This window comes from Ctenopharyngodon idella, chromosome 3, assembly GCF_019924925.1.
Source record: "Ctenopharyngodon idella isolate HZGC_01 chromosome 3, HZGC01, whole genome shotgun sequence".
NCBI classification, from domain to species: Eukaryota; Metazoa; Chordata; class Actinopteri; order Cypriniformes; family Xenocyprididae; genus Ctenopharyngodon; species Ctenopharyngodon idella.
In genome coordinates, this window is record NC_067222.1 from 39,477,536 (window position 1) to 39,503,025 (window position 25,490).

At 39.0% G+C, this 25,490-nt stretch overlaps 2 protein-coding genes across 3 annotated transcripts in view; both read left to right on the forward strand.

Moving 5' to 3' along the window:
* The window catches only part of s1pr2 (sphingosine-1-phosphate receptor 2), a 36,941-nt gene extending 31,490 nt beyond the window's left edge, over positions 1-5,451 (forward strand). For both annotated transcript variants that reach the window (XM_051888286.1, XM_051888285.1), the window contains exon 2: positions 2,394-5,451. In XM_051888286.1, coding sequence (XP_051744246.1) covers positions 2,500-3,612 — 1,113 coding nt within the window. In that variant the 5' untranslated portion in view covers positions 2,394-2,499 and the 3' untranslated portion in view covers positions 3,613-5,451. The remainder of the gene's footprint in view (positions 1-2,393) is intronic.
* A 2,159-nt stretch (positions 5,452-7,610) lies between these two features.
* On the forward strand, positions 7,611-21,459 carry dnmt1 (DNA (cytosine-5-)-methyltransferase 1). The gene is made up of 34 exons (XM_051888280.1): positions 7,611-7,852; positions 8,526-8,568; positions 10,362-10,469; positions 10,546-10,783; positions 10,900-10,972; positions 11,147-11,231; positions 11,316-11,353; positions 11,438-11,492; positions 11,576-11,659; positions 11,856-11,965; positions 12,048-12,166; positions 12,271-12,363; positions 12,439-12,590; positions 12,672-12,859; positions 13,734-13,917; positions 14,663-14,760; positions 15,162-15,315; positions 15,392-15,507; positions 15,638-15,836; positions 15,914-16,047; positions 16,130-16,309; positions 16,405-16,629; positions 17,353-17,545; positions 17,934-18,024; positions 18,134-18,265; positions 18,345-18,627; positions 18,723-18,864; positions 18,982-19,148; positions 19,233-19,410; positions 19,713-19,908; positions 20,012-20,175; positions 20,763-20,879; positions 20,968-21,058; positions 21,140-21,459. Exons 1-34 carry the CDS (start codon positions 7,806-7,808, stop codon positions 21,175-21,177), a joined length of 4,515 nt encoding a protein of 1,504 aa, XP_051744240.1. The 5' UTR covers positions 7,611-7,805; the 3' UTR covers positions 21,178-21,459.
* The last annotated feature ends 4,031 nt before the right edge of the window (positions 21,460-25,490 follow it).

Consider the following 25,490-nt stretch of genomic DNA (forward strand, 5'->3'; position numbering starts at 1 on the left):
GAGATCTGGACACAACAACACCAGAGCTCAATGTACTGAGCATGTGTGCCTAACCACTAGGCCACAGCTTCACTTTGTTCTATCTGACTGTGGCTATATACTTTATCTCCTGGATATCTCTCGTTTGCCCTTCTGAATTGAAACAAAGGCCTGTTTGAATGTGATTTGACAGTTCATTTCTTTTATGTTTTTAATGTAAGTGTAACATTTAAATCTATAATTTAAAGTTGCAATGTAATGTTTCTTCCATATTGTGACATACATCTGAGTGAAATGGATTATTAGAAAACAAAAACAATGTAGGTCAGGCACTTGGTTCTATCCATAGTTTGTTGATTGGATTGAGGCAGACATGAATGGGAGCATGCAATCGATAGTATGAAAGGGACCAGATTTAAGTGTACTGAATTATTGAAAAGCAATCCGGCAAACATCAGAGATCTGTTGTTTCACCAGAACGTAGAGTTAGGATATTAAAAATTGTTAAATTAAAATATGAAACGTATGCTTCGATGAATTGTTCACAGTAAGATAAAGCCAAGTTTAAGGGGTTTTTATTCAAATCTTTCTATAGTTGTATATTAATAGTACTTTGACAAATTATCTGCAGGCGTGCAGAACCATTTTGAAAAGTGGGGGAACGAACACATGGATATTATGTTGGATATTAGATTTTCCACCACTCCGTGGCTATTAAGTACTTCTAGTATTGATGGCATTACAGTTGCACGTTACTTGTCCACCTTACTTCAGATGAATAAATTCAAAGAGCTGCATAGTCTACCATATCAAAAGAACCAAAAAAGGCACTGGACAAGCAAAATGTATGATAAACTCTTTCAGTTTCGAAATTATGCAATTTTAGCAGCTAGTCAAAAGCTGAATGGCGCTACTGTCCAGCCTAACATCTATAATTATATGTAATAATGTGACTGCATGTCTGAGGCCAGGGCAGACGCAGGTAATCACACTTGCTTGCTCAAACTCCCTGTCTCTTACGTACATAGAACCTTATTACTCAAATCTGTGCATTAATTTTAATGCATTTAGCAGTCCGTCATCAGTTATTCTTTACTAAACACTGTATAATGTCAATCTCAGCATTTCCCCTGTGTATTTAGTCATCAGCACTTGAAAGGGGAATTTAGATTTGGGGAAAGTTTATAGTCTTTGTGGCCTTGTGGAAATGACACTTTAGTCATTTGTGTTGGAAATCTTGGTGATTCTTGTAAAATGTGATAGACATTCAGATGACAAGGTGATGGTGACGTTTTTTACTGAGTCGGTGAAGATTAAGACTAAGCATCCAATCCTACGTACAGTGCAGTTATGTAAAGGTGTAGAAGACTGTCTGTCACATGCACTTTTATCTTAGTTCATGGGGCAAGAACAGATTGTAGCTGAAGGACAGTTCTGGCATGGAGCCTTTACTCAGAAGGGAAATTCCAGAAACTCTACTTGAGCTATTTTTGGTTTCCAACATGTATCTGATCAATGCAGGACCACTGCTTGTGCACACTACAAGAAGGAAGCTTCTTGCTTGTCATGTTTTTTTTTTAAGTCCGCAACACAAGACTCTAGTCACAGACGCTCCTCTAGCATGCACACTTCAGTTGTCACCAATGCTACAACACATTTAAAGCTTGTTTCCGTTCAAACAACTTCTAAAAAAAAAAAAAGAGCAGCAGTGAGCAATTGTAGCTACTGTTGGAAGCAGGGTGACCTTGTGTCTGTGATTGTGTATAACATGCACCATAAAATGACAAAAAAAAAAAAACATTTCCACCTGGTATTAAGATGTATTTTATTGTGCTCCAACCACAATTGTTTAGCATTAAATACATGTGTAAATGGATTCTTGAATGTTTGCAATTGGAACTACAAATGGAGGTAGTTTAAAACGCATGTGTAGTGTAAATGATCATTCATCTTGAATGCATCCCAGACCACAGTGAAGCACCACATACTCACCACCCGCTCACCTAACATATAATCATTCTGGGACGTGTTTGTGAACACACCAGAACAAATGTTTCAAACTTCACTGTGTTGTACCAAAAGACACAGGCTATGGTGGAAATCATAGCTCCCCTCCTTATCTTTCTCATTCACTTCCTTTCTTGTGAACTTGTGAACGGATCACTGAAAACAGTTTTAAGTCCGACAAGACGGTTTAAGTTCGACAAGACTTTGCATAGCATTATATAAAGCATGTCATTAGAGCTGAGATTAACATGGGTTTGGAAGATTTTACTTGCAACAGAATTGCAAAAACAAAACAAAAAAACACCAGATTGTTCAGTGCTGTTAGCTGTTACTTGATTTGTTGATGGTCCATTTTTAACATTTGACACCAGCCAGTAATTTATTTTATTTTTTGTATGTGTTTCCAGGTGACACCGAAGAGCTTCCTGGGCCGCTGAGACGTGACTTCGGGCTGGGCGTCTCATTTCCTGTGGCCCTGCTGGCCCGGACAAGCTCAGACAAGCTGCCCTCTGAATGACTACTGGCCGTCCAGTTGTAGGGCTTTGCCAAGCTGTCACCATGAGCAAATACTCCCAGTACTTCAACAAGACCCTCATAGAGGTCCACTATTCCTATGCAAAGCACATGACCAAAGAGGAAATAAAAGACCGCACTGAGAGTAAACAAAGCCTGAGCTCCCTGAACATTTTATTTGTCGTTATCTGCAGTATCATCATCTTGGAAAACCTCCTAGTGCTCATTGCCGTGTTTCGCAATAAGAAGTTCCACTCGGCCATGTTCTTCTTCATCGGAAACCTGGCCTTCTCTGACCTACTGGCTGGCTCTGCTTATATTGCCAACATCTTCCTGTCAGGCCCTAGGACATTTCATTTGGTGCCTGTCCAGTGGTTCATACGAGAGGGGACTGCTTTCATCGCCCTGTCCGCCTCAGTTTTCAGCCTGCTGGCTATCGCTATAGAGCGCTACATTGCCATCACCAAGGTCAAGGTTTACGGCTCCAACAAGACTTGCCGCATGTTCCTTCTGATCGGAGCGTGCTGGGTGATGTCCATCCTTCTGGGAGGTCTTCCCATTATCGGCTGGAACTGTATTAATAACCTGAACGATTGCTCCGCTGTCCTGCCTCTCAACTCCCGATACTACATCCTGTTTGTCGTCACCATCTTTAGCATCATCTTGCTGTCCATTGTGATCCTTTACGTTCGCATCTACCTTATTGTGCGCACCAGCCAGCAAGAGGCCACCAATTCTCCAGCTTACGCTCTCCTGAAGACCGTAACGATCGTGCTGGGTGTCTTCATCATTTGTTGGCTGCCTGCCTTCACCATCCTTCTCCTGGACACTTCCTGTCAGATGAAACAATGCCCTATCCTCAATAGCGCCGACATCTTCTTCAGCGTTGCCACGCTGAATTCGGCGTTGAACCCGTTGATCTACACGATGCGGAGTAAGGACATGAGGAAGGAGTTCCTCAGGGTTCTGTGCTGCTGGGGGCTGCTCAACTGTGGCAGACCTCCTCACCGCTGCATGGTGCCACTCAAGAGCTCGAGTTCAATGGAGCACTGCACCAACAAACACGAAAATCAGTCGACTCCCATCATGCAGGACTGCACTACCTGTGTCTGATTTTGTCTCCACAGTGCCTAGGTGTTTAAAGATAAGTGGAGACCCCATCTTGGAGACACCCAGACAGCAACATAGTGTCAGCCCAGATCCGGGCCACATCTGGTACATGTGGATTCCACATGTACCGGATGTGGGCCAGATCTATGTTGCTGTCTGGGAAGGCACAGAAGACAGAAGTGTTCAGAGACCTCATGGATGAAATGAGAATCACAATCAACGTCTTTGGACTCTTACATTTAGAGCAGATATCACAGCTGTGGTACTGGACTCCCTTGTGTCCTTTGTTGCTTCTATCCTTGCAAAGGTTTCTGACCATCAACAGAATAAGACCATCACATATTTGACATTTTAAGGCATATTAAAGAAAGCCAAATTTAAATGGGAATATGTATTTTAGCTCTTTGACAAAACATGAAAACATCCAAATTTAAGATATTGCACTTTGTAGACTTCTAGGCAGTTTGGGATTGTATACTTCTCATATGCTGACTAACCTACCAGAAGTCAAATACAAGATGTATCCTATCCACAAGTTAGACTACCACTCTCACGGTTCAGAGATATGAGTGGCCAGATTGAAATGTAAGGATCGACAATGCACTCCACATGAGCCAAACCACCATGCATGCTCACAGAACCTTTCCTATATATTTATCGAATTACTTGATATACATAACACCCTTTGATTACCGACAATAAAAGTATTCCGCTTCATTGTATTGCATGAAAGTCTAACCTGTGTAAGAACTAATATGTATGGCAAACCTATGTACAATTGTCAATGTTACTTCTATTTGTCCATCTTGTCTATCTAAGCTCACTGTTCCTTTCTATTTTTTTTTTTTTTTTTTTTTTTGTAACATTCTTAATTTTTCCTAAGAGGAAAGCGTGATCAGTATATGATTACTGAATTCCTGAAATGAGTAAATTTTGGGTCTGTTGGCATGACAATGTTGTAGTGTTGCTGCGGCAGCGTGTGCTTCGTTTTGTGCCCTCTTGACGAATGGAACTGAATATAAGAATGAAGTGTTACAAGCGAACATTTTCGCTGATCGACAGTATTAATGAACTTTACTGTTCTCCTGTTGATTTTTGAGCTTGCAGCAACAAGAATGGGCACTCACTGTGAAGTCTTAATGACATTTAAAGTTAATTGAAATTGATAGGCTATTGGTAAGACATTGATAGGACAAATTGAGCATGCCTCCTTTGAAGGCATGTTTATTCTGAAATATGGGGGATGTTAGGTGTTACGCTGTCTTTTAATTGGTCACAAGTCTTCTGAAGAAAATTTAAACTTCCTGCAACCACAGGAAGTCCGGTGTTTCCTATGCTTCCTCCCGTTGTTAAAGATCGACCTTAATGTTCTCATATGTTAATGTCATCAGCCCAACACTTTCACTCACACAATCATACCCATTCACCGTTTGATCCCAACATGTTTTAGTTTCCTCTGTTGAACGGTTTAGTTCAGCAGAGAAAGCACTTTGGCAGCTCTTCCAGTGCTGGTCTAATGTATTTTGGTTTTTCTTTCTTTCTTTTTTAATGCATGAAGAGTTTAAGCCTGTGTGAGCATCACTGTCACACCGTTCAATGTAAAACATTGCCTACCCTGTGGAACAATGCTTGTTTTTTTTATGATAAATATATTAATGTATGTATGTATCTATGTACAGTATGTATGTAATGTGTATACGTGTAGAATGTCTTGTGTGCAATAGCCTTGTGTTTAGTAGCAAGCTACCTGTGCTAAATCGGTACAATCCCAAACACTAATGTAGGTACATACACATTAGTTCATTCTTTTTTTTTAGTAAAAATAAATTTAAGTACAAAAAAGTCGTTGTTTGATTGTCATTCTCTAATTTATAAATTGACTGCTTTATGCTTGCATTTAGGATTAGTACACTTCAGAATTAAAAATTTCCTAATAATTTACTCAACCCCATGTCATCCAAGATGTTTTGTCTTTCTTTGTTGAGCTGAAAATTAATTAAGGTTTTTGAGGAAAACATTCCAGGATAGTGGATTTCAACAGGGTTCAACGGGTTGAAGGTCCAAATTGCAGTTTCAATGCAGCTTCAAAGGGCTCTACACGATCCCAGACGAGGAATAAGAGTCTTATCCACACATGTTCATCTTGCACTAGCTCTTCGATGCGCCACGCGTTACGTAATCATGTCGTAAAGGTCACGTATGACGTAGACACATAAATGAAATGTTCAAGGTGTCTGAATAAATTTTGGTTTGACTACAAGAATATCTTGAATGACATGCGGGTGAGTAAATGATCAGGAAATTTATTCTGAAGTGAACTAATCCTTTAAAGTGTAACTTCTGAGGTGGTTAATGTGTGCGTGACAGAAATGATTAATGCCACTATTCAATTTGCTTTGAATTTCAGTCCTACGCAGTATTTGGTTAACAATCTGAACACAAGAGCTTTATCCCACATATTACAGAAATCTAAAGAGACAATAAAAAAGAGAAACTAAATGCTAACATGCACGAACATGGTTAAGGCCAGACTCGCTATGACATGAATCTGTTTGCTAACAACATTGCCCAACTGCTGGTCTTGATTTCTGACAGTCCAATAAGTGCCAGTTTCAAGGTTTTGTGGGAGTGCAGATGTTTAGCCAAAGGCTTTTATAGGAAAGGGGGAGTATGACGAGATCAATGGGAATGGCATTATGGGAAAGGGGTGCCCGGGAGGCCAGCGGCTGGGACGGCATGACCATAAGCTGCGGCTACTTTTAGCTAAAAAAAAAAAAAAAAAAAAAAGATTGTGAACCCTGACTGAGTGAGTGGGCTTAAAGATGGTCTGGCCTGGTTGTTGTCAAACATCCAGAATTCCTGGGTGGGAACAGCAGCAACCCACCCTGGGAGATAGCACAACCGGGAATATGGCCAAGAGTTAGCAGGAAGTGACATCAGCCATGCTTAAACAGCTGCAAACATATAGAGTTTTTTTCAGTGCATTCTGTGTGATTAGTGTTCATTCTCTACTCCCACTCCACCCGGCATATGTGAGAACACATTTATTCTGGGAAGACATGCATCCAAAGCAGTAACTACAACTGCTGTACAAGAGTGTCACCTTGTGGCCAGCCAAAGAAAAGATTCTAACTGATATGTCAATGAATGTACTGGCCTATTGCGCCATCTGTAGGATAAACGAAGATTGCCTTAATATGAGCATAGGGCTGATCAAACTATGAATGATTTTGTCAGATTGTTGTGGTTGGCAGTGTGGTGACAGGAGTAGGTGACTACTTAGACCAAAATAAAATGATCTAAAAAATTTACAACTTTTAAAATAACAAGTAACTTAAAAAAAAAAAAAAAAGTAACTTATTTCATTATTACATATAGATATATATTATTATAGATATAATATTCAATATAAATATGAATATTACAATACATTTGAGCAACATGCAACATACAGGAAATGCTGTTAATGAATGTCTTTAACAGTTTTATTATTTCATATTGATTTTAGGCTACTTTTATTTCACAGGACTGTGTACTGCATTTATTTATTTATACTTACGTGTTTATCTGTTTGTTTGAAGATCCTTTGTATTCTTTATGAAACATTTGAGCATTGTAAATTAAACACATACTAGATATATAAACTTAATTGAAAAAAAAAAATCAATCTTGGTTTCAGATTTCTATTCGACACTGGCAGTAATTAAATATTTACATTGGATGTAATGAAATGAGCGAAATTTGCACCCCTGAGGCAAGTCAAAATGTGGTACGTCCTATATCGGTCGCGTGTTCTGAAGCAGTAGAAGGGGTGCACATTAAAATAATCCTTGAAAACAGCATACGATTTAATATTTCTTCACTTTTAAACTACATATTCCATAATACTAATATGCTTTTCATATACTCACAAGACTGTATCTGAATCTTTGAAAAACAAAACAGAAACGCACAACTTATTTGACACCTTACCCTCCCGTGCTTTGAATTAGTGGTAGCGTCCAACTCGCGTTTCCGCGCGAAAAAGCGGCCCGCGCGTATTTCCCAGCTGCTAGCGACAAATCATAAAGCCCGTTGAGCCCCTCTAGCGCGCGCTGCTGTTGGCACTGTCAGATTTTAATAACCGCTTTTATCTGTTGTTGTTTTAAATCGTGTTTTTTAAATAGTAATTTTCTTTGCTCAAACTCGAACTTGAAATGCCTACCAGGACCTCATTGTCTCTGCCAGAGGATGTCAAAGAACGGTACGGTGCTGTTTGTTTAAAGCAACTATAATGATAGACTGAATGTGATAGTTTGCTCGTTCGCGCGCTTTCCTCGCGACTCGTTACACATTGATCACGTCACAACAGCCGCTGTAGTACTTGCCGTTTGAAGATTTAAAAGCGTAACGGTTTGTTTTTTTACTCTAGTTAGCATTTAGCCGTGCTACAAATGCTCTCTACCTGCCATCAGCTCGCGTTTAGTGGGTAATGCAGGCGGCGGCTGGTTGTTTTGACTCGATTTGACTCGCAGGTGTCAGTCTGACTGCATTTGGCGCCAAATACACATGTGTGCGAGGGAAGCCCTGCCCGCCTCCTGTCTCCCTCTACTCAATCACTGCAAGTCATTAGACCCATACCTACTGAATTCAGCTGCATTTCGTGAAGTTTACTCATGTCAATATCATCTGAAGTGGTATCAAAATGCGCACTGTCTGCATGCGCGCGTGGTTGTTTACTTGAGTCATCCCATTTCTAGCGTCTGTGTTGAGGAGAACATATCAGCTGGTGTTAAAACCGCATTGTTAAGACTAAACATTAACGATTAAAATGTAATTTAAAATGTTAAGTGTGTGTCAAGTCATTTTGATGTGTGTCAAAGTGGGTGGAGATCTGTGGCGCAATGTTAATGAGATGTTTACCTTCATGTTCCCAGGCTTCAGGTGCTGGATGAAGGTGGAGACAGTTTGTCAGATGAGGTGAGGGTTTTTCATTGCAGCCTCCTGGAGTGTTTTCAGATTTCAAAATCAAATGGTCAATCATATATGGTCAATTTCTCAAGGAAGAAAAACTGAACCAATGCTGTGTCTGAAAACTATATGGGAAACCCAGTCAGTTGGTACATTGCTATCAAAAAAGTAATCTAAAGTACTAACTACATCTTCAGCAGTGTAATTGGATTACTGTACTAATTGCTCTCTTTTAATAAGTATTAAGTGTTTCGTTACTTATTACTTTCTAAATATCATATCTCCCAGTTGAACAATACAAGAATAGATATGAAACTGCTTTTAATTTTCAAATAAGTAATATAAAATTGTGTAAATATTTCTTAAACTGACCAAAGTATTTAAGGGAGAAGGTTGTTTAAAAAGATAAATGTAACATTAGATGTTAAATTGATAAATCCTTTATTGATTTATATATAGTTGTATAGTCTATATACATTTAATGCAATAACATCAGAAGTAATGAAGTTACAGAAATGATGGATAATCTCTCTTTTCAAGGGCAAAGTAATTAAAGTACAGTAATTAATTAGTAATGCATTAACCCAAATCTGATTACTATAATATTAGAGGTTATAGTCAACTGATTTGTATACAAACATTTAATTTACACAATGCAGTTTTTATTGTAGTAATGTTACAATCAGTGTTGGGGGTAACGCATAAGTAACTTGAATGTAATCTGATTACTTTTTCAAGTAAACTAGTAAAGTACTTTCAATTTACAGCAAAATATCTAAGTTACTTTTTCAAATAAGTAACGCATGTCACTGTTTGCACGTTTTATTGACTGACAGCTCTCCTGTCCCAGAGGTGTTGTGTGTGCAGTGTGATCGTGACGGTTATTGTAGTTGTAGACTAAATGTAAACATGCATTTACTCATCTCACTTACACACAAACATTCAGTTTTCCTCAAAGTTAATAAAAACAGTGAAATGTAATCTCAGAATTTTATGCAAACCTGCAATAATTGTATTAAATTAAACATGCAAGCCCAGGTGAGAAAAACGCAAAAGTAATGTAACGCGTTACTTCTCATAAAAAGTAACTAAGTAATGCAATTTACTTTTTTTTTTTTTTTTTTTTTTTTTTTTTTTATGCAATGCATTACTTTTTAAAATAATTTTCCCCAACACTTGTAATAAGTTTGACATGATTGTTTCTCCGATTCACATTTTAACAATAAGTTTAAAAAAAAAAAAAAAAAAAAAAAATCAATATTTAATGTTTGAGATCATCATGGAAACAAGTTGACAACCACAGTTTTAAGTAAAAACAATTGTATATGTAATATAGTGCATATATTTAGCAAAATGCTAACTATAGCTGACTATCAAGCTATGGATGGAGGCCTTTTCTGAGGTTAATGTTACTAGACAAAGCTTTTTGTGCTATATCTAGTAAAGACCTAGATGATCCATTCATAAGCCTCTTGAACTGAGGTGCTTGCACTGATCTGTCAGCAATATTTGAATTTCATAAATTGACAGTTTGAAAGCCAAGACTGTTTCGTGTCAGGTCACAAAGCTTATTGTGATTTATTGAATTTGATGCACATTAAAAAAGTTTGCATTTGTTCACACATCAACTGAAAACAGCACAGACTACAAATCATTTTTGGGGGATTTAAGAATCAATATTGTTTCATCCAAATGAGAATGATTAAATTGAGGATTTTTTATTTTTTCTCCCCAACCCAGTCCCTTGTGGAGTTTCTTTAGCATTTCTGTAACTTAACAGCACTTTTTCTTTCTTTGTCTAGGATTGTGTAAAGGAAAAGCTCAGGTTACTGCAGGAGTTCCTGCTCACCGATACTCAGGACCAGCTCAAAATCCTTGAGGAAAAGTTAAAGAGCTCAGAGCTTTCCACTGTGAGTTTACTCTGCCCTTTCAATTCTCCCGTCTAGTTATGACGACTTGAGCTCTAACCTGAGTGTCTCTGTTTAGGAGGTTTACACATCGGAGGTGAAGGCCATACTGAAGAAAGCTTTGGGAGTTGTCAAGGTGGATGATGGAGTGGAGCAGAACGGACATTCAAACGGCTTCGCTGAAAACGGATCTCACAAAGACAATGGTGAGCAGGACGGAGCCATGGATACTCAGGAGGAAGGAGATGCTATAAAGTCTCCCAGCGCCCCGAAGGGAAGGGGTGGCCGTCGCAGTAAAGCAGACTCTGAGCCCAAGAGTGAGTTGCACGGATTTACAGCTGTTAATTGCCCTCCATATGGCTGCATCTCTACATTGTGTGCTGGATGTAGTGTTTAATGTTTTTATTAAAGGCTGTTTTTCCTACCCCCACAGAATCTCCAGCCAGTACCAGGGTTACACGGAACTCTGGGAAACAGCCAACCATCCTGTCAATGTTCTCTAGAGTGTAAGTCGACAATTTAATACTCTAATGGTGTTCTTTTGTGCAAATCGGGTTTAAATTTGTGGCCTGTGAAATGCCAGATTTGTGCTTGAGCAGTTAAAATAATAAATTTGAATTTGTATTAGGTTTAGTCACTTTACTCTTATAAATGTATGGTGTTGTACCCCCCTCCAACAGCCCAAAACGCAAGTCTGATGAGTTAAATGGTGAAGCCACAAATGGTGACGCAGAAGTTAAGACTGAGGAAGATATTACAGAGGAGGTAAGGTTGTTTTATGGCAAGTTAATGCCTTTTTAATAAGTCCACAAAAGAGATATTTTAACAGCTGCTTTTCTCTTTGTCAAGGTCCGTGAAGAGAAACGCCTTAAAACAGAAGCTGAGAAGTGAGTTCTCTGCAAATGAACAAAACAGCCATTCTCCATATGTAATGCACGTATGAGGTTAATTTTTTATCCTCTCTCTCTCAGGCCTGACACTGAGAATGCCACTAATGGCAAAATCAAGCCTGTGTCCACAGCCAAGGTGAGATTCCTCATTTCCTTCCCCATTTATGCTGCTGCATGATTTTTAATGCACAAAATTAATCTCATTAATCTGCATTTTAGACCCCTCCACCGAAATGTGCCGACTGCAGACAGTATCTGGATGATTCAGACCTCAAGTTCTTCCAGGGAGATCCTGATGATGCTGTGAGCATATTTTTTTACACTTGGAGCTGTTTGGATACTGCTATTACAACTGCAGTTTCATTTTTTTAATTGGATGTTTAAAAAAAAAAAAAAAAAAAAAAAAAAAAAACAATGGTTCACATCTGTATCTCAAATTTAAAGTTGCTATATTAGTGCCTTTGCAACACTTTAAAATTGTATATATTGTCATTGGTAGTTGGATGAACCAGAGATGTTGACCGATGAGCGTCTTTCCCTCTTTGATGCAAATGAGGATGGTTTTGAAAGCTATGACGAACTGCCTCAGCACAAGATCACTAACTTCAGGTGATAAACACAAGCAATGTTCAGTTTGATGCATCCTTCTTTATTTCCCCAATGATTTGACTGTGGTAATCCTCATTCACAGCGTGTATGACAAGCATGGGCACCTGTGTCCGTTTGACTCTGGCCTCATTGAGAAAAATGTGGAACTGTACTTCAGCTGTGCCGTTAAGCCCATCTACGATGACAACCCATGCATGGATGGTATGTCCCAAGTTTCTTTACAATAAAGACCTTGCTAAATTTATTTTGCAAATTTTAAACTTGAGTGTAGATGGGGAAAAATTGATTCCAATTGTCCTCTTCAGGTGGGGTTCCTGCCAAGAAGCTTGGTCCCATCAATGCTTGGTGGATCACTGGTTTTGATGGTGGGGAGAAAGCTTTAATTGGCTTCACAACAGGTAAATGTTTCATAAAGTAACTTCTAGTCAAACTTCACCATGCAGCGTCCAACCAGTCTTATTTTTCCTCCACAGCTTTTGCTGACTACATCCTAATGGACCCCAGTGAGGAGTACTCTCTCATTTTTGCTCTGATGCAGGAGAAGATCTACATGAGCAAGATTGTGGTTGAGTTTCTCCAGAAAAACCAGGACGCCACATATGAAGATCTGCTTAACAAAATTGAGGTGAGCTGATTGAAATGTTGAAGCTCTGTGTATGTCTCTTGTCCCCTCAGAAGCAGTGATGTGTTCATCCATGTCTTTTAGACTACTGTTCCGCCTGCTGGGCTCAACTTCAACCGCTTCACTGAAGACACGCTGCTGCGCCATGCCCAGTTTGTGGTGGAGCAGGTGGAGAGCTATGATGAGGCTGGAGACTCAGATGAGCAGCCCATCATCGTCACGCCCTGTATGCGAGACTTGATCAAGCTGGCTGGTGTTACTTTGGGAAAGAGGTGAGTTTAGTCTTTTGGATGCTTTGGTGTGATCATTGAGTAATGGTTGACTGATATAATAGCCAAATGCTGACACCCAGAGAGCAAGGGCATGATTTTTACTATTAAAACCTGTTAAACTAGCCTGAAACTCTGCTCTTACATAAAATTTAAAATGGCTCATTTCACCCTGAACAGAGGTGGTGGATATCTGCGTATTTCTTAAGAACTGATTAATTTAATGTTTGCCCATCAGTGACTTCAGTTTTAATTTCATTTTTGGGTGAAGTACTCCTTGAAAGCTACAGTAGACTCTAAACATTCAGTAGTTTGTTGGGATTCACTCGTGCTTGTTCCGTGATCACCTCATGTTTCTAATGATCCTCTAACCTTCCCTAACGCAGCAGGCAGCTGTACTGGTATGTAAGACCTGATGTTTCTGCAGAGTGTGTGGTTTGGTTTTTCTCTGTTCCCATACGCTCAACTGCAATAGTCTGTGTTGGTGGTAAACTACTTTACTAGCTGAAAGGGGTGGGTGATGAGAACAAGAATATTTTCCATAGCCCTCTTTCCCCCCCAACTAAGCATGGCTCTGCATAACAGATGTTAATTTGCACTCCCATTGTTTGACTTTACAAGCTTCCCATTTGGAGAAACTCAGCCTCTGAAAGAACTGAATGTCTTTTTCTGTAAAGAACAGAGCTGATCTGCACAGATCTTTGAAATAATGATAAATTTGCATCACCCAGTCTTGACAAACTGTCAATCCATTCAGTGTATTGTGACCTCCGTACATATTACATGCATGGCTCTATTTTTGCTTGGCTGTTAGTGGCTTTTGTGAAACACATTTTAGTCTATTTGATTCTCATTGCACTTTGTCCCCCCCCTTCAGGAGAGCAGCCAGAAGACAAGCCATTCGTCATCCCACCAAGATTGAGAAGGACAGCAAGGGGCCGACTAAAGCCACCACCACTAAACTGGTCTACCAGATCTTTGACACGTTTTTCTCTGATCAAATTGACCAGAACAATAAGGATGGAGGTGGTGTGAAGAGACACCGGTGTGGTGTCTGTGAGGTAGGTTGTCCACAAATTGCCTTTTATTGCAAACAAATTAGACCTGCAATGTCAATGGCTGTTTCCATCCAAAGTTGCGAATTGAACTTGTGCGCAAATTTGGATAATATCAAATAAAGCGGCGTTTCCATCCAGTGAGTTGAAGAGAACAAAATCGTTGCTTCCTGATAAACTGATGCTAAATATCACTAAGAAAAAGGGAAGTTGCTGCAGTAGAAGCCACTGTAAATAATTTTGTGTATAAGTGACTTGCGCCTCATGACAGCGTTTGTTTCCTCTGCACACTCCGTTATCTTGCATTCAGATGGTGTTTGTGAACACATTGGAGTGAGGTGCTTCTGGGAGGGAATTTTACCAAACCACTTTAATGACAGACTTTGCTCAGGCATTACAGAGTGACCAAAACAGCATTTCAGATGCTGTGCGGCGAGATCGGTTTGCTGGTTGGTCCAGTAATGCTGTTCCATCGCAGTCACATCTTTTTGATGTTTTGATGCAAGGAATTTCTTCGGTAAAAGTTTCCATCGTAGTTTGCATGTTCATATCGCATAAATTTATCTGACTCAGTTGAGCTTATACGTTTTATGCACATTTTTAGAATTTATGCACATCTTGCCCTTTCTATACGCGGGTTTTTTTATTTTATTTTTTAAATAAATGCAACATCCCAAAATGCGCGTATATAGGTGGATGGAAATGGCAAATGTGATAAGACTGGTATCATCCCATTTGTATCATCTTTCAGGTGTGTCAAGCACCAGATTGCGGCAAGTGTTCAGCCTGTAAGGATATGATCAAGTTTGGTGGCAGTGGTAGAAGTAAACAGGCCTGTCAGAAGAGGAGGTATGCTTTCTCTGGGCAGTCTTTATAGTTATGTAATGATTCTGCTTGGCAGAAATGTAGTATTGTTTCCATGTGATGTGAAATGAGACCAGCATCAGTTGATGGTCAGAGCTTGTTTTCTTTTTCTAACATGACTCCTGCCTATGAGGCTGATCTTGCCATGCTCTCTCCTCCTGTCTTTGCTACTCTTTCTAGATGTGTAATGCCTCATTTATTGACATTTTGTTCCAGATCTGTTCAGTGCAAGAGTCTGCTCTTTATTAGTATTAGTGTCTTACAAAATGAGAAAAGCATAACCTTTTTAGGAAGCTCTTTATTTCCTGCCAGTGTGTTATCCAGCTCTATGGCTTTGGATTTGTTTGCCAAGTTAAAGCTAAATGGGTGTCTTTTCTCTTGTCCAGATGTCCCAACCTGGCAGTGAAAGAAGCTGAGGATGATGAGAATATGGATGAGGAGGATGTGTTGCCACTTCTTAAAGAGACAAAGAAAATGTCTCAGGCCAAGAAAAAGAAACAGACCAAGAATAAAATCAGCTGGGTGGGAGAGCCCATCAAGGTATGTGAATATTCACTTACAGTGAGAACCTGGATGTCCACTTTCAGGACTTAAAGTATTGATCTTTTCCTTTCAGACTGTGGGAAGGAAAGAATACTACATGAAAGTGCGTGTGGAGAATGAGGTGGTGGAGGTGGGAGATTGCGTGTCTGTCAGCCCTGATGACCCGTCACACCCTCTCTACTTGGCCAGGTAACCTTTATCGACGCAAACTTGGGTTCTTTGTGAGGAGGTTAAACCAAATACACTTTTTATTGGCACCAACTTTATTGCCACCATCTTTATTGCCTTTAAATAAGCCAGCGGTTTTTTTTGATTGTAGGATTACGGCATTGTGGGAGGATGGTGAGAAGATGTTTCACGCCCACTGGTTCTGCCGTGGCACCGATACTGTGCTTGGAGAGTCATCTGACCCTCTTGAGCTCTTCCTTGTGGATGAGTGTGAAGACATGCAGCTGAGTTTTGTCCATGGCAAGGTCAACGTCCTCTACAAGGCTCCATCTGAAAACTGGTTCATGGAGGTACGGATGCTAAATTCTGAGCTACATTTGTGTCTGTAACGAGCTGGGCAGAGGTTTTAATATATTCTTGCCTTCAGGGTGGAATGATCGATGACATCAAAGTCATCGAAGATGATGGCAAAAGCTTCTTTTATCAGCTCTGGTATGAAGGTGATTTTGCTCGCTTTGAGACGCCTCCCAGCGTCACGCCATCAGAGGACTGCAAGTATAAGTGAGTGATGCTTTTGAATCTTTCCTTCCCTGTGGCTTGTTTTTGTTTATTTACATGCACTTTAATGCATGTTTTATGGCAGGTTCTGTGCCAGCTGCACCAGGATTAAGGAACGAGAGGCTCAAGATGTGCCTCATGCTTATGAGCCCCTGGAGGATGAGGAGAGTGACTCTAAAGTCTTCTATGGGTTGGCGAGCCTGAAGGGGGAGCAGTACAAAGTAGGAGACAGTGTCTATCTACCCCCTGAGGCCTTTAATTTTGCGTAAGGTTTTTTTTTTTTTTTTTTTTTTTTTTTTTTTAAAGCCTTAAGATGTCTTGAGGTTGAAAGTTTCATTAAATGTATGTTTTCTCTCTCAGGGTGAAGGCTGCAAGCCCAGTGAAGCGTTCTCACAGAAAAGATGATGTTGATGAGGATCTTTACCCAGAATACTACAGAAAGTCCTCTGATTATATAAAGGGCTCAAACCTGGATGCTCCAGAGCCCTTCCGCATTGGCCGCATCAAAGAAATCTTTTGCAACAAGCGCAGCAATGGAAAGCCAGACACAAACGAGATCAAACTGCGCCTCTATAAGTTCTACAGGTGACACATTTTCATCCTCTAGCATAGAGCTGCATGATTAATCGTTAAAAGATCGCAATCTCAATTCAAACACCCATGGATGTTTGACAATCACACCGGAACATTCTTTTTACAGTCTTTTGAACATCATGGTATTGTTGTGTCGGTTACAAATATTCAAATTATCACAAGTCCTTGGGATAAGTTTATATTTTAGATATAAACTGTCTACAGTAGTGCGCCGTAATGGTCACATTTACATTGCGGCAACAGCTGACTGCTAGAAAATGTATTTACAGAATCATTTTTTCAAGGGATTTGTTCAAACTCTAAATCATCTAGTAATGAAAAGTGAAGTATTGAGTGACTCATTGAATCATTCATTCAAACTATTTTTTTTCTTAAGTTTAATTGACTTGAATTTAGACTGCAGCAATTAACATTTTGTCAGAACCTCTAGTAAATGTTTAGTTTGTCTGCTCAATCACAATCTCTAAATTGAGAATCACTAAAATTGTGATTCTCAATTTATCCAAAATCGTGCAGCTCTACTCCAGCATGTTAACCACTGGAGCTGCTTTTAAAGGTTGTACTTCAAGAAACAATTTCCTTCCAGTTTCCACTAATGTTGTACATTTTAAACTGACCTGGGGAAAAAAAAAATATATATATATATTTATATATATATATATATATATATTATTTATTTATTTTTTCTCCCCCCTCCATGACCATTACTTTCAGGCCTGAAAACACTCATAAAGGACCAAAAGGTGCCTACCACTCTGACATAAACAAGCTCTATTGGAGTGATGAAGAGGCGACCGTGAACATGGCGGAGGTGCTGGGCCGCTGTCGTGTCGAGTATGCAGAGGATCTCGTGGAAACTGTGCAGGACTATTCAAGCAAAGGACCTGATCGCTTTTATTTCCTAGAGGTAAGGATGAGGGATGAGTGTTAAAGAGCAAATTGGTGGTGGTGTGGTGTTGACCCACTAATGAAACACTTGATTATGGGGAACAATTCTCACTTTTAGCTAGTTGCTAAATGGCTTGCATATTGGCTGTTTATTAGTACTTAAAGCACATTTTAATGCCCTATTCTGCATGACCTTATTCTACATCCCTAAAATCCTACTCATACCTAAACTTAAATGCTACAACAACCACCTTACTAACTAAGCCAGTAAATTAAGAGTTTGAGGCAAAAGTTGTAGTTAAGGGTGAATGTGTTCCCTTTACCAATGTGTTAATTTTCAATGAAGCAAATTTGTGAAACTTTTAGCCACTTGGTGTTTCTGTTGTTTGACAGTTTGTTTTCTTTAGGCTTATAATGCCAGGAGTAAGAGCTTTGAGGATCCTCCCAATCATGCCCGATCAGCTACGCATAAGGGCAAAGGGAAAGGAAAGGGGAAAGGTAACTTTGAGTGTAAATTGCTGTTCACAACAAGGACGATAACTGAGTTAAGAGTGGGGGTGGAGGGGAAGTTACAGCCTAATTGTTTGTGCATTGTGGTTGTCTGCAGGTAAAGGGAAGGGTAAAGCAGCCTCACAGGAATCGCCGGATCAGGAGCCGCAAGAGCCGACAGTCCCCAAACTGCGCACACTGGATGTGTTCTCTGGCTGTGGTGGTCTGTCTGAGGGTTTCCATCAAGCAGGTTGGGCTTCTATGCAAAACCCGTTTATGGAACTGTTGTATTTATATGTATCTTACATTGATCCTTTCCCAAATACCAGGTATCTCAGAGACTCATTGGGCCATAGAGATGTGGGATCCTGCCGCTCAGGCCTTCAGGCTGAACAATCCAGGCACCACAGTTTTCACAGAGGACTGCAATGTCCTTTTGAAGCTGGTGATGTCCGGAGAGAAGACCAACTCTCTTGGACAGAAGCTGCCACAGAAGGGTGACGTGGAGATGCTCTGTGGTGGGCCGCCCTGCCAAGGTTTCAGTGGAATGAACCGCTTCAACTCACGCACATACTCAAAGTTCAAGAACTCTCTGGTTGTCTCTTATCTGAGGTCAGCACGACGAGTCTCACTGTAAAATGAGGCTTTGCGTATTTGGAGAAATGCAGCAGCTGGATTTTTACCATTTGTGTGTATCATTCTTTCAGTTACTGTGACTACTACAGACCCAAGTTCTTCCTGCTGGAGAATGTGAGGAACTTTGTGTCATTCAAGCGCTCCATGGTCCTGAAACTGACACTGCGCTGTCTGGTGCGCATGGGATACCAGTGTACCTTTGGTGTGCTACAGGCAAGTTATTTGTTGTAGTAAATTGATGACCTATTCTTTAGGGGTAAAACACCTGAGCAAAGGATTTCTGAGTGCACATTTAAACTTAAATGCCTCATACTCTTAATTCTTCTGCAGGCTGGGCAGTATGGGGTGGCCCAGACCCGACGCAGGGCGATCATCCTGGCTGCCGCCCCGGGTGAAAAGCTGCCCCGTTACCCTGAACCCCTGCATGTGTTTGCCCCACGGGCATGTTCTCTTAGTGTGGTGGTTGACGAAAAGAAATACGTCAGCAATGTGACTCGGTACGCATTTGTGAGCACTAGTGGTGGTGTCACCTTTTAGTAAATTCTCCAGTTTTCTATAATAATCTTACACTTGTTCTCCAGTGGAAATGGGGGTGTTTATCGCACCATCACAGTGCGGGACACAATGTCCGACCTCCCTGAGATCCGTAACGGAGCTGCAGCTCTGGAGATCTCCTACAATGGCGAGCCACAGTCCTGGTTCCAGAGACACATTCGTGGCTCTCAGTACCAGCCCATCCTCAGGGACCACATCTGTAAGGTCAGTCCTTCTCTGGTGCTGTCGGCATTAACTTGTCTTTTGACCCTTCGAAAAAAGTAACAATACTTACAGTGTAGTTTTAAACCAATGTCAAATGCAAAAATAAGCAACAAAAATTAATGAACTTGGACCAAAACTACAGTTGTAGAGAGACTTTGTCAGGCATACAAGTTAAGGGTTAGATACTAGAAGAGCTCACTTTAGTCTTCTCTTGCAAGACCTAATTTAGCACACTTTCAGAAGGCGCCATAGCTTAAACCACAAGCTGAGCAGGTTAATAATTGGATTTTGTGGTGTTGTAGGACATGAGCGCCCTGGTCGCGGCCCGCATGCGCCACATTCCTCTGGCTCCTGGTTCTGACTGGAGGGATCTGCCTAATATTGAGGTGCGGCTGCGGGACGGCACCACCACAAAAAAGCTTCGCTACACCCACTCCGACAAAAAGAATGGCCGCAGTGGCACTGGTGCTTTGAGAGGAGTGTGTTCCTGTGCTGAGGGTCTGTAATTCAATAAGTTGGAGCTTTTTTTTTTATTTATTTATTTTTTATATATCTTTAAATGAATGGAAATCCTGACTTAGTTACTGTCTTGTTGCAATAGGAAAGCCATGTGACCCTGCAGACAGGCAGTTCAACACATTGATTCCCTGGTGTCTGCCTCACACGGGTAACCGCCACAATCACTGGGCTGGTCTGTACGGCCGCCTGGAATGGGACGGATTCTTCAGCACTACGGTGACCAATCCTGAGCCTATGGGAAAACAGGTATTGCCTTCATATGCTAACCTGTCATGACATGAAGAGACTTGATTTTATTTAATATTAAAACATGAACCAAAAAAAACTTGCTGTCCCTAAACTTTTGAACTGTGGCTTACAATTTTTTTTATTTTTATTTATTATTTATTTATTTATTTTTTTTTTTTTTATAAATACTTCTGATCAGTTTCATCAATTTGCATCCCTTCTGAATAAAGTGACATTAGGTTTTTTTAGGTTTAAAAAAACAAATCTAAGTTTTTGAATTTTCTATTCAAAGAATCTTAAAACACAATGGTTTCCATGTATTAAGTAGCACAACTGCTTTCAACATTGATAATGTATCTTGAGCATCAAATCAGCATATTAGAATGATTTCTGAAGGATCATGTGACACTGAAGACTGGAGTAATGAAAGTCAAAGCATTACAATTTAATTGAATTTTCAGCATTACATTTTTAAAACATGAAAATCATTAAACACTATTAGAAACTTGACAGTATTACTGTTTTGTGGTCTTGCCAAGGTTGCGTTAAATACGAAGTTTGGCCCTGTTGTGGTGGCCGTTTATTAAGGTGTTTTTCTTCCCCAGGGACGCGTCCTCCACCCTGAGCAGCACCGTGTGGTGAGTGTCAGGGAATGTGCGCGCTCCCAGGGCTTCCCAGACACCTATCGCTTCTTCGGCAACATCCTGGACAAACACAGACAGGTATGCTCCCTGTGCTGAAGCCTTTAATTTCTCATCTTGTGAAAAGTAAATTTAAAGTAAAACTGATCAATGTCTGCGTATTTCTCAGGTTGGTAATGCTGTGCCTCCACCTCTCTCCAAAGCCATTGGCCTGGAAATCAAGAGGTGTGTGCAGGAGAGGATGAGGGAGAATGCTACAGGTGTGTTTTTATTTGTCATAGTGACAGAAGTACTTAATTAAAAACAATGTTTAATCTCTTGTTCAACATCCTTTCTCTCAGAGCCAGTAAAGCAGGAGAAGATGGAGGTTTGCGACTAAAGCCATCTCTTCATAAAACCGTAGCACATTTGCATCGTGTTTGGGAGTGTGTGATGCATCAACCCATTAAACTCATTCCATTTTTCATAAGCTGGTCTGGAGCCCGGCCGCTTCAGTGGCATTTCTATGGACAGTCTGTGCAGTGCCATTATGTGATGTTTTATCAATTTCTAAATGTGGTTTTAACCGTGTATTTGCAATTATCCACTGAGACAGTGGTATAAATTCTATGTAGGTTTTTATATGTTGTAATATTTCAAATAAAGCTCTTATTCAATGGTTTCACTGTCTTAAAATGGGTTTTCTTTCTCAAGACTAAAATGGTCCCAAGGGGAATGTGTCTTTTCAAATTACAGCATAGGCTGGGTTTGGTTATGAAATTGGACATCAAGACAGTCTTTTGGGGCATGATGTCAATTACCACAAAAGCTCACTTACTATAAATGGAAAAAGTTACACTTGGAATGGAAAAAGAACAGTGGGACAAAGTGTACGAGTAGCCAGTTTTTGCTGATTTCAATAGGTTCTTCAGTTAAAAATCATGCTTTGAAGTAATGTAATTTAGGGTTAAGGTGACTTTTTTTTTTTTTTTTTTGGAAACTGGGCATGTTTCCTAGTTCAGTGGTCTAAATGCCATTTGAAATCTTATCTATGAATTTACGCTGCAAAAATAAGCATCTGTTACTTTCGGCTTATTCACAATAAGGAATGATTTTAATGCATGTATGAATATATTTGCACAACAATGACCCTCAATACGTATAAAATAAAAACAGCAGACTTTATAGAGCCAATCAACATTAATAATTATAAAATTATTTCTGCCATAATTATTGATAACTGACATTTTACAAAAATGGTGTTTACAGAATAACGTTAGAGTGGAAAAATATTGGTAATTCTAATTCCCTACTCAGTTTTGGTTAGAATACATCACATCCAGTCTAGCCGCAGAAGTTTAAATATTTCAGGTCTGACCCATGTCAGGGATGCAGTAAGTTTTTTACTCAATTAGCCTGGCTTGTAGAGAGTGAATATGTACTTGTTTTGTAATTAATTAAATTGCTCATACAAGTACATTAACCAAACCAAAAGTCATATTAGGCTATGTAGTGAGAATTGTCAGTTTGAACTTGATTCTTATTTTATTCTGCTTTTCTCATGATAGCAGTGGTGTAGTCTAGTTTTTTTGTTTTTTTTTGTAAGTATACTGTGATTTTTCCCTCCCAGCCTCATACCCGTCCTAGAGCAACACCCTATAAGCACCACCACACTCACTAATGCATACAGTATGCATCTGATCTAGTATGGCAAGCTGTTTTAGCTTAAATTGTTCCCAGTGTTACTCGTCGTAATTGCATTTTTACTAGTAAGAATTCAATTAGAGAGCTCTATAATTAAATTCTTACTAGTAACAATTATGATTAGAGAGCTCTCTAATTCAATTATTACTAGTAAAAATTGTAATTAGAGAGCTCTATAATTCAATTATCACTAGTAAGAATTTAAATTAGAGCTCTTTAATTCAGTTCTTACTAGTAACAATTACAATCAGAGAGCTCTGCAAATGAATTTTTACTAGTCATATGTCTCCATTGACTTCCATTCATTTTAAGTTACAGAGCTCTACAACTGAATTCTTACTAGTAACAATTACAATAGAGAGCTCTCAAATTCGATTCTTACTAGTAACAATCACAATAGAGAGCTCTCAAATTCAATTCTTACTAGTAACAATCACAATAGAGAGCTCTCAAATTCAATTCTTACAAGTAACAATTACAATAGAGAGCTCTCAAATTCGATTCTTACTAGTAACAATTACAATTAGAGAGCTCTCCAATCCAATTATTACTAGTAACAAATACAATTAGAGCTCTCTAATTCAATTTTTACTAGTAAAAATGCAATTGCAGAGCTCTCTAATTCAATTTTTACTAGTAAAAAAAACACATTAAAGATATGTATAATTGCAGAGCTCTGTAATTGAATTAGAGAGCTCTGCAACTGCATTCTTACTAGTGACAACTGAATTAGAGAGCTCTCCAATTGTAATTGTTACTAGTAATAATTGGATTAGAGAGCTCTCTAATTGGAATTCTTACTAGTAACAATTGAATTAGAGAGATCTATACTTGATTTAGAGAGCTCTGTAATTCAATTGTTACTAGTAAGAATTGCATTAAAGAGCTCTCTAATTTGAATTCTTACTAGTAACAATTGTATTAGAGAGCTCTCTAATTGAATTTTTACTAGTAAGAATGCAATTGCAGAGCTCTCTAATTCAATTGTTACTAGTAGAACTGAATTAGAGAGCTCTGCAATTGGAATTCTTACTAGTAAAAACATAATTGTAGAGCTCTACAATGGCGATTCTTACTAGTAAGAATTGCATTGTAGAGCTCTCTATTCAGCACTACCTTATTATGATAATTACGCCTCATGCATATTCACAAAATGGGCGATGGCACTCCAGGTTGTTTAGTAAAGCCGTTTTCAATGATGAACAGCAACGTAGAGGTTCTAATGATCTGATATAAGCATTATATAGCCTATAAGAAATAGGCCTAACTATTTTTGGTGTTGATTAAAATCATTATAACATTATTGATTATGCTTTATAGACAAGAAATAGGGTACAACGGGGCTGAAGGCGCGTTTGACTTTATTCTCTTTTAAACCACTAGATGGCACAAAAATTCAGCTCAGCACTAATTTGGCTGATCCTTTGACGGAACTATGTATTTTGGGTAAAATAATAGTAGCCTATATAAGTAATAATATAGTTTCTGTATTTTCAAAATGAACATATTTAAATGACAGTATATTTGTTACATTTTTTATTTATTTATTTTATAAATAAACCAAATATAGTACAAACTTTGCTAAATTTATTGTTTTAATATCGAAGTACTGAAAAGCACATTTTTCTTAAGGTGTGCATTTAGCCCCGTTGTGAAGGTACGCTACGTACTGTTGTATTTCAAGGTGAATTCACACTCGCTCAGAAAAGATAAATTTAGGTATGCAGATATTTTAAAATTGTAAAATACTTATTTTGTTCAGCATTGCAAGAGTTTTACTTGAATTTTCCACTCGCAGTAAAATACTGCTGAGGCAATTTGGGCTATAGGGGTGTGCGATATTTATCATCTATGAATTGCCATTTTAACGATATACGAGCTGACATTCGCTATCGAGTGTCACTGACTTTGCAAAAGACGAACAAAAACACGACTTGAGAGTCCAAAACATTCACTGCATGATGAAGCCAGCTAATGCAGCTATATGAGGGCAAAAATATCCCTGTGTGAGTTTTTATTTTTTTTATAGGCCTATAACATAGCGTGATCACGAATTTGATATTTATAGTTTATAACAAAGTTAATATTCAGTGAGTTACATTTCGGACACAATATTGTCTGTTTTTGCTCTGTTTAGCCAACGAAAATAGTTTCAAACAAAGCCGGGCCGAACTGCTGTGCATCTCAGAGCAACAGTGCAATGTTTCGTACTTGATATGAATCTGTGTTTTTAAACGAATAATTTGAGTCAATGATTCAATTACCAATTCATAAAGACAGTCATTTGCTTCTAAATGAATCAACCATTTTGAACGAATCATTTGAATGAATGATTCAATGAATCACTCATTAAGACAGGACTGGGCTGCCACTTACTGGTAGTTTTATACAGGCCTAAACCAGTCCGCGCAAAAATAATCAGCAGGATATCACATTATCCTTGTCGAAAAAATCCCCAAAAATATATATATTATTTTTCAATATCGCATACTCCTAATTTGGGCTTTTCTTTTTATATATATTACTTCATTCTGACACAATAACAATTCGTTCTAATAGGACTTTTATTTTGAAGAGTGGCATCGCAGGCGGGATTTGGGGAGGGAAATGGGTGTAATCGCAAATCTGTTTTGCATCTAATGAATACAAGTTTTTACTAGTAAGAATACGATTGTAGAGCTCTGTAACAGGAATTGTTACTAGTAATAATTGCATTAAAGAGCTCTCTAATTGTAATTCTTACTAGTAAGAACTGATTTAGAGAGCTCTCTGCAATTGAATTAGAGAGCTCTTTAATAATAATTGTTACTAGTAATAATTGAATTATAGAGCTCTCTAATCATAATTGTTACTATTAAGAATTGAAATATAGAGCTCTCTAATTGAATACTTACTAGTAAAAATGCAATTACGAAGAGTAGGCTAACACTGGGAACAATTTAAGCTAAAATGGCTTGCCATAGATCTAGGCTACATGTGATTGAGAGCATTCTGAAAGACTGCTTATGT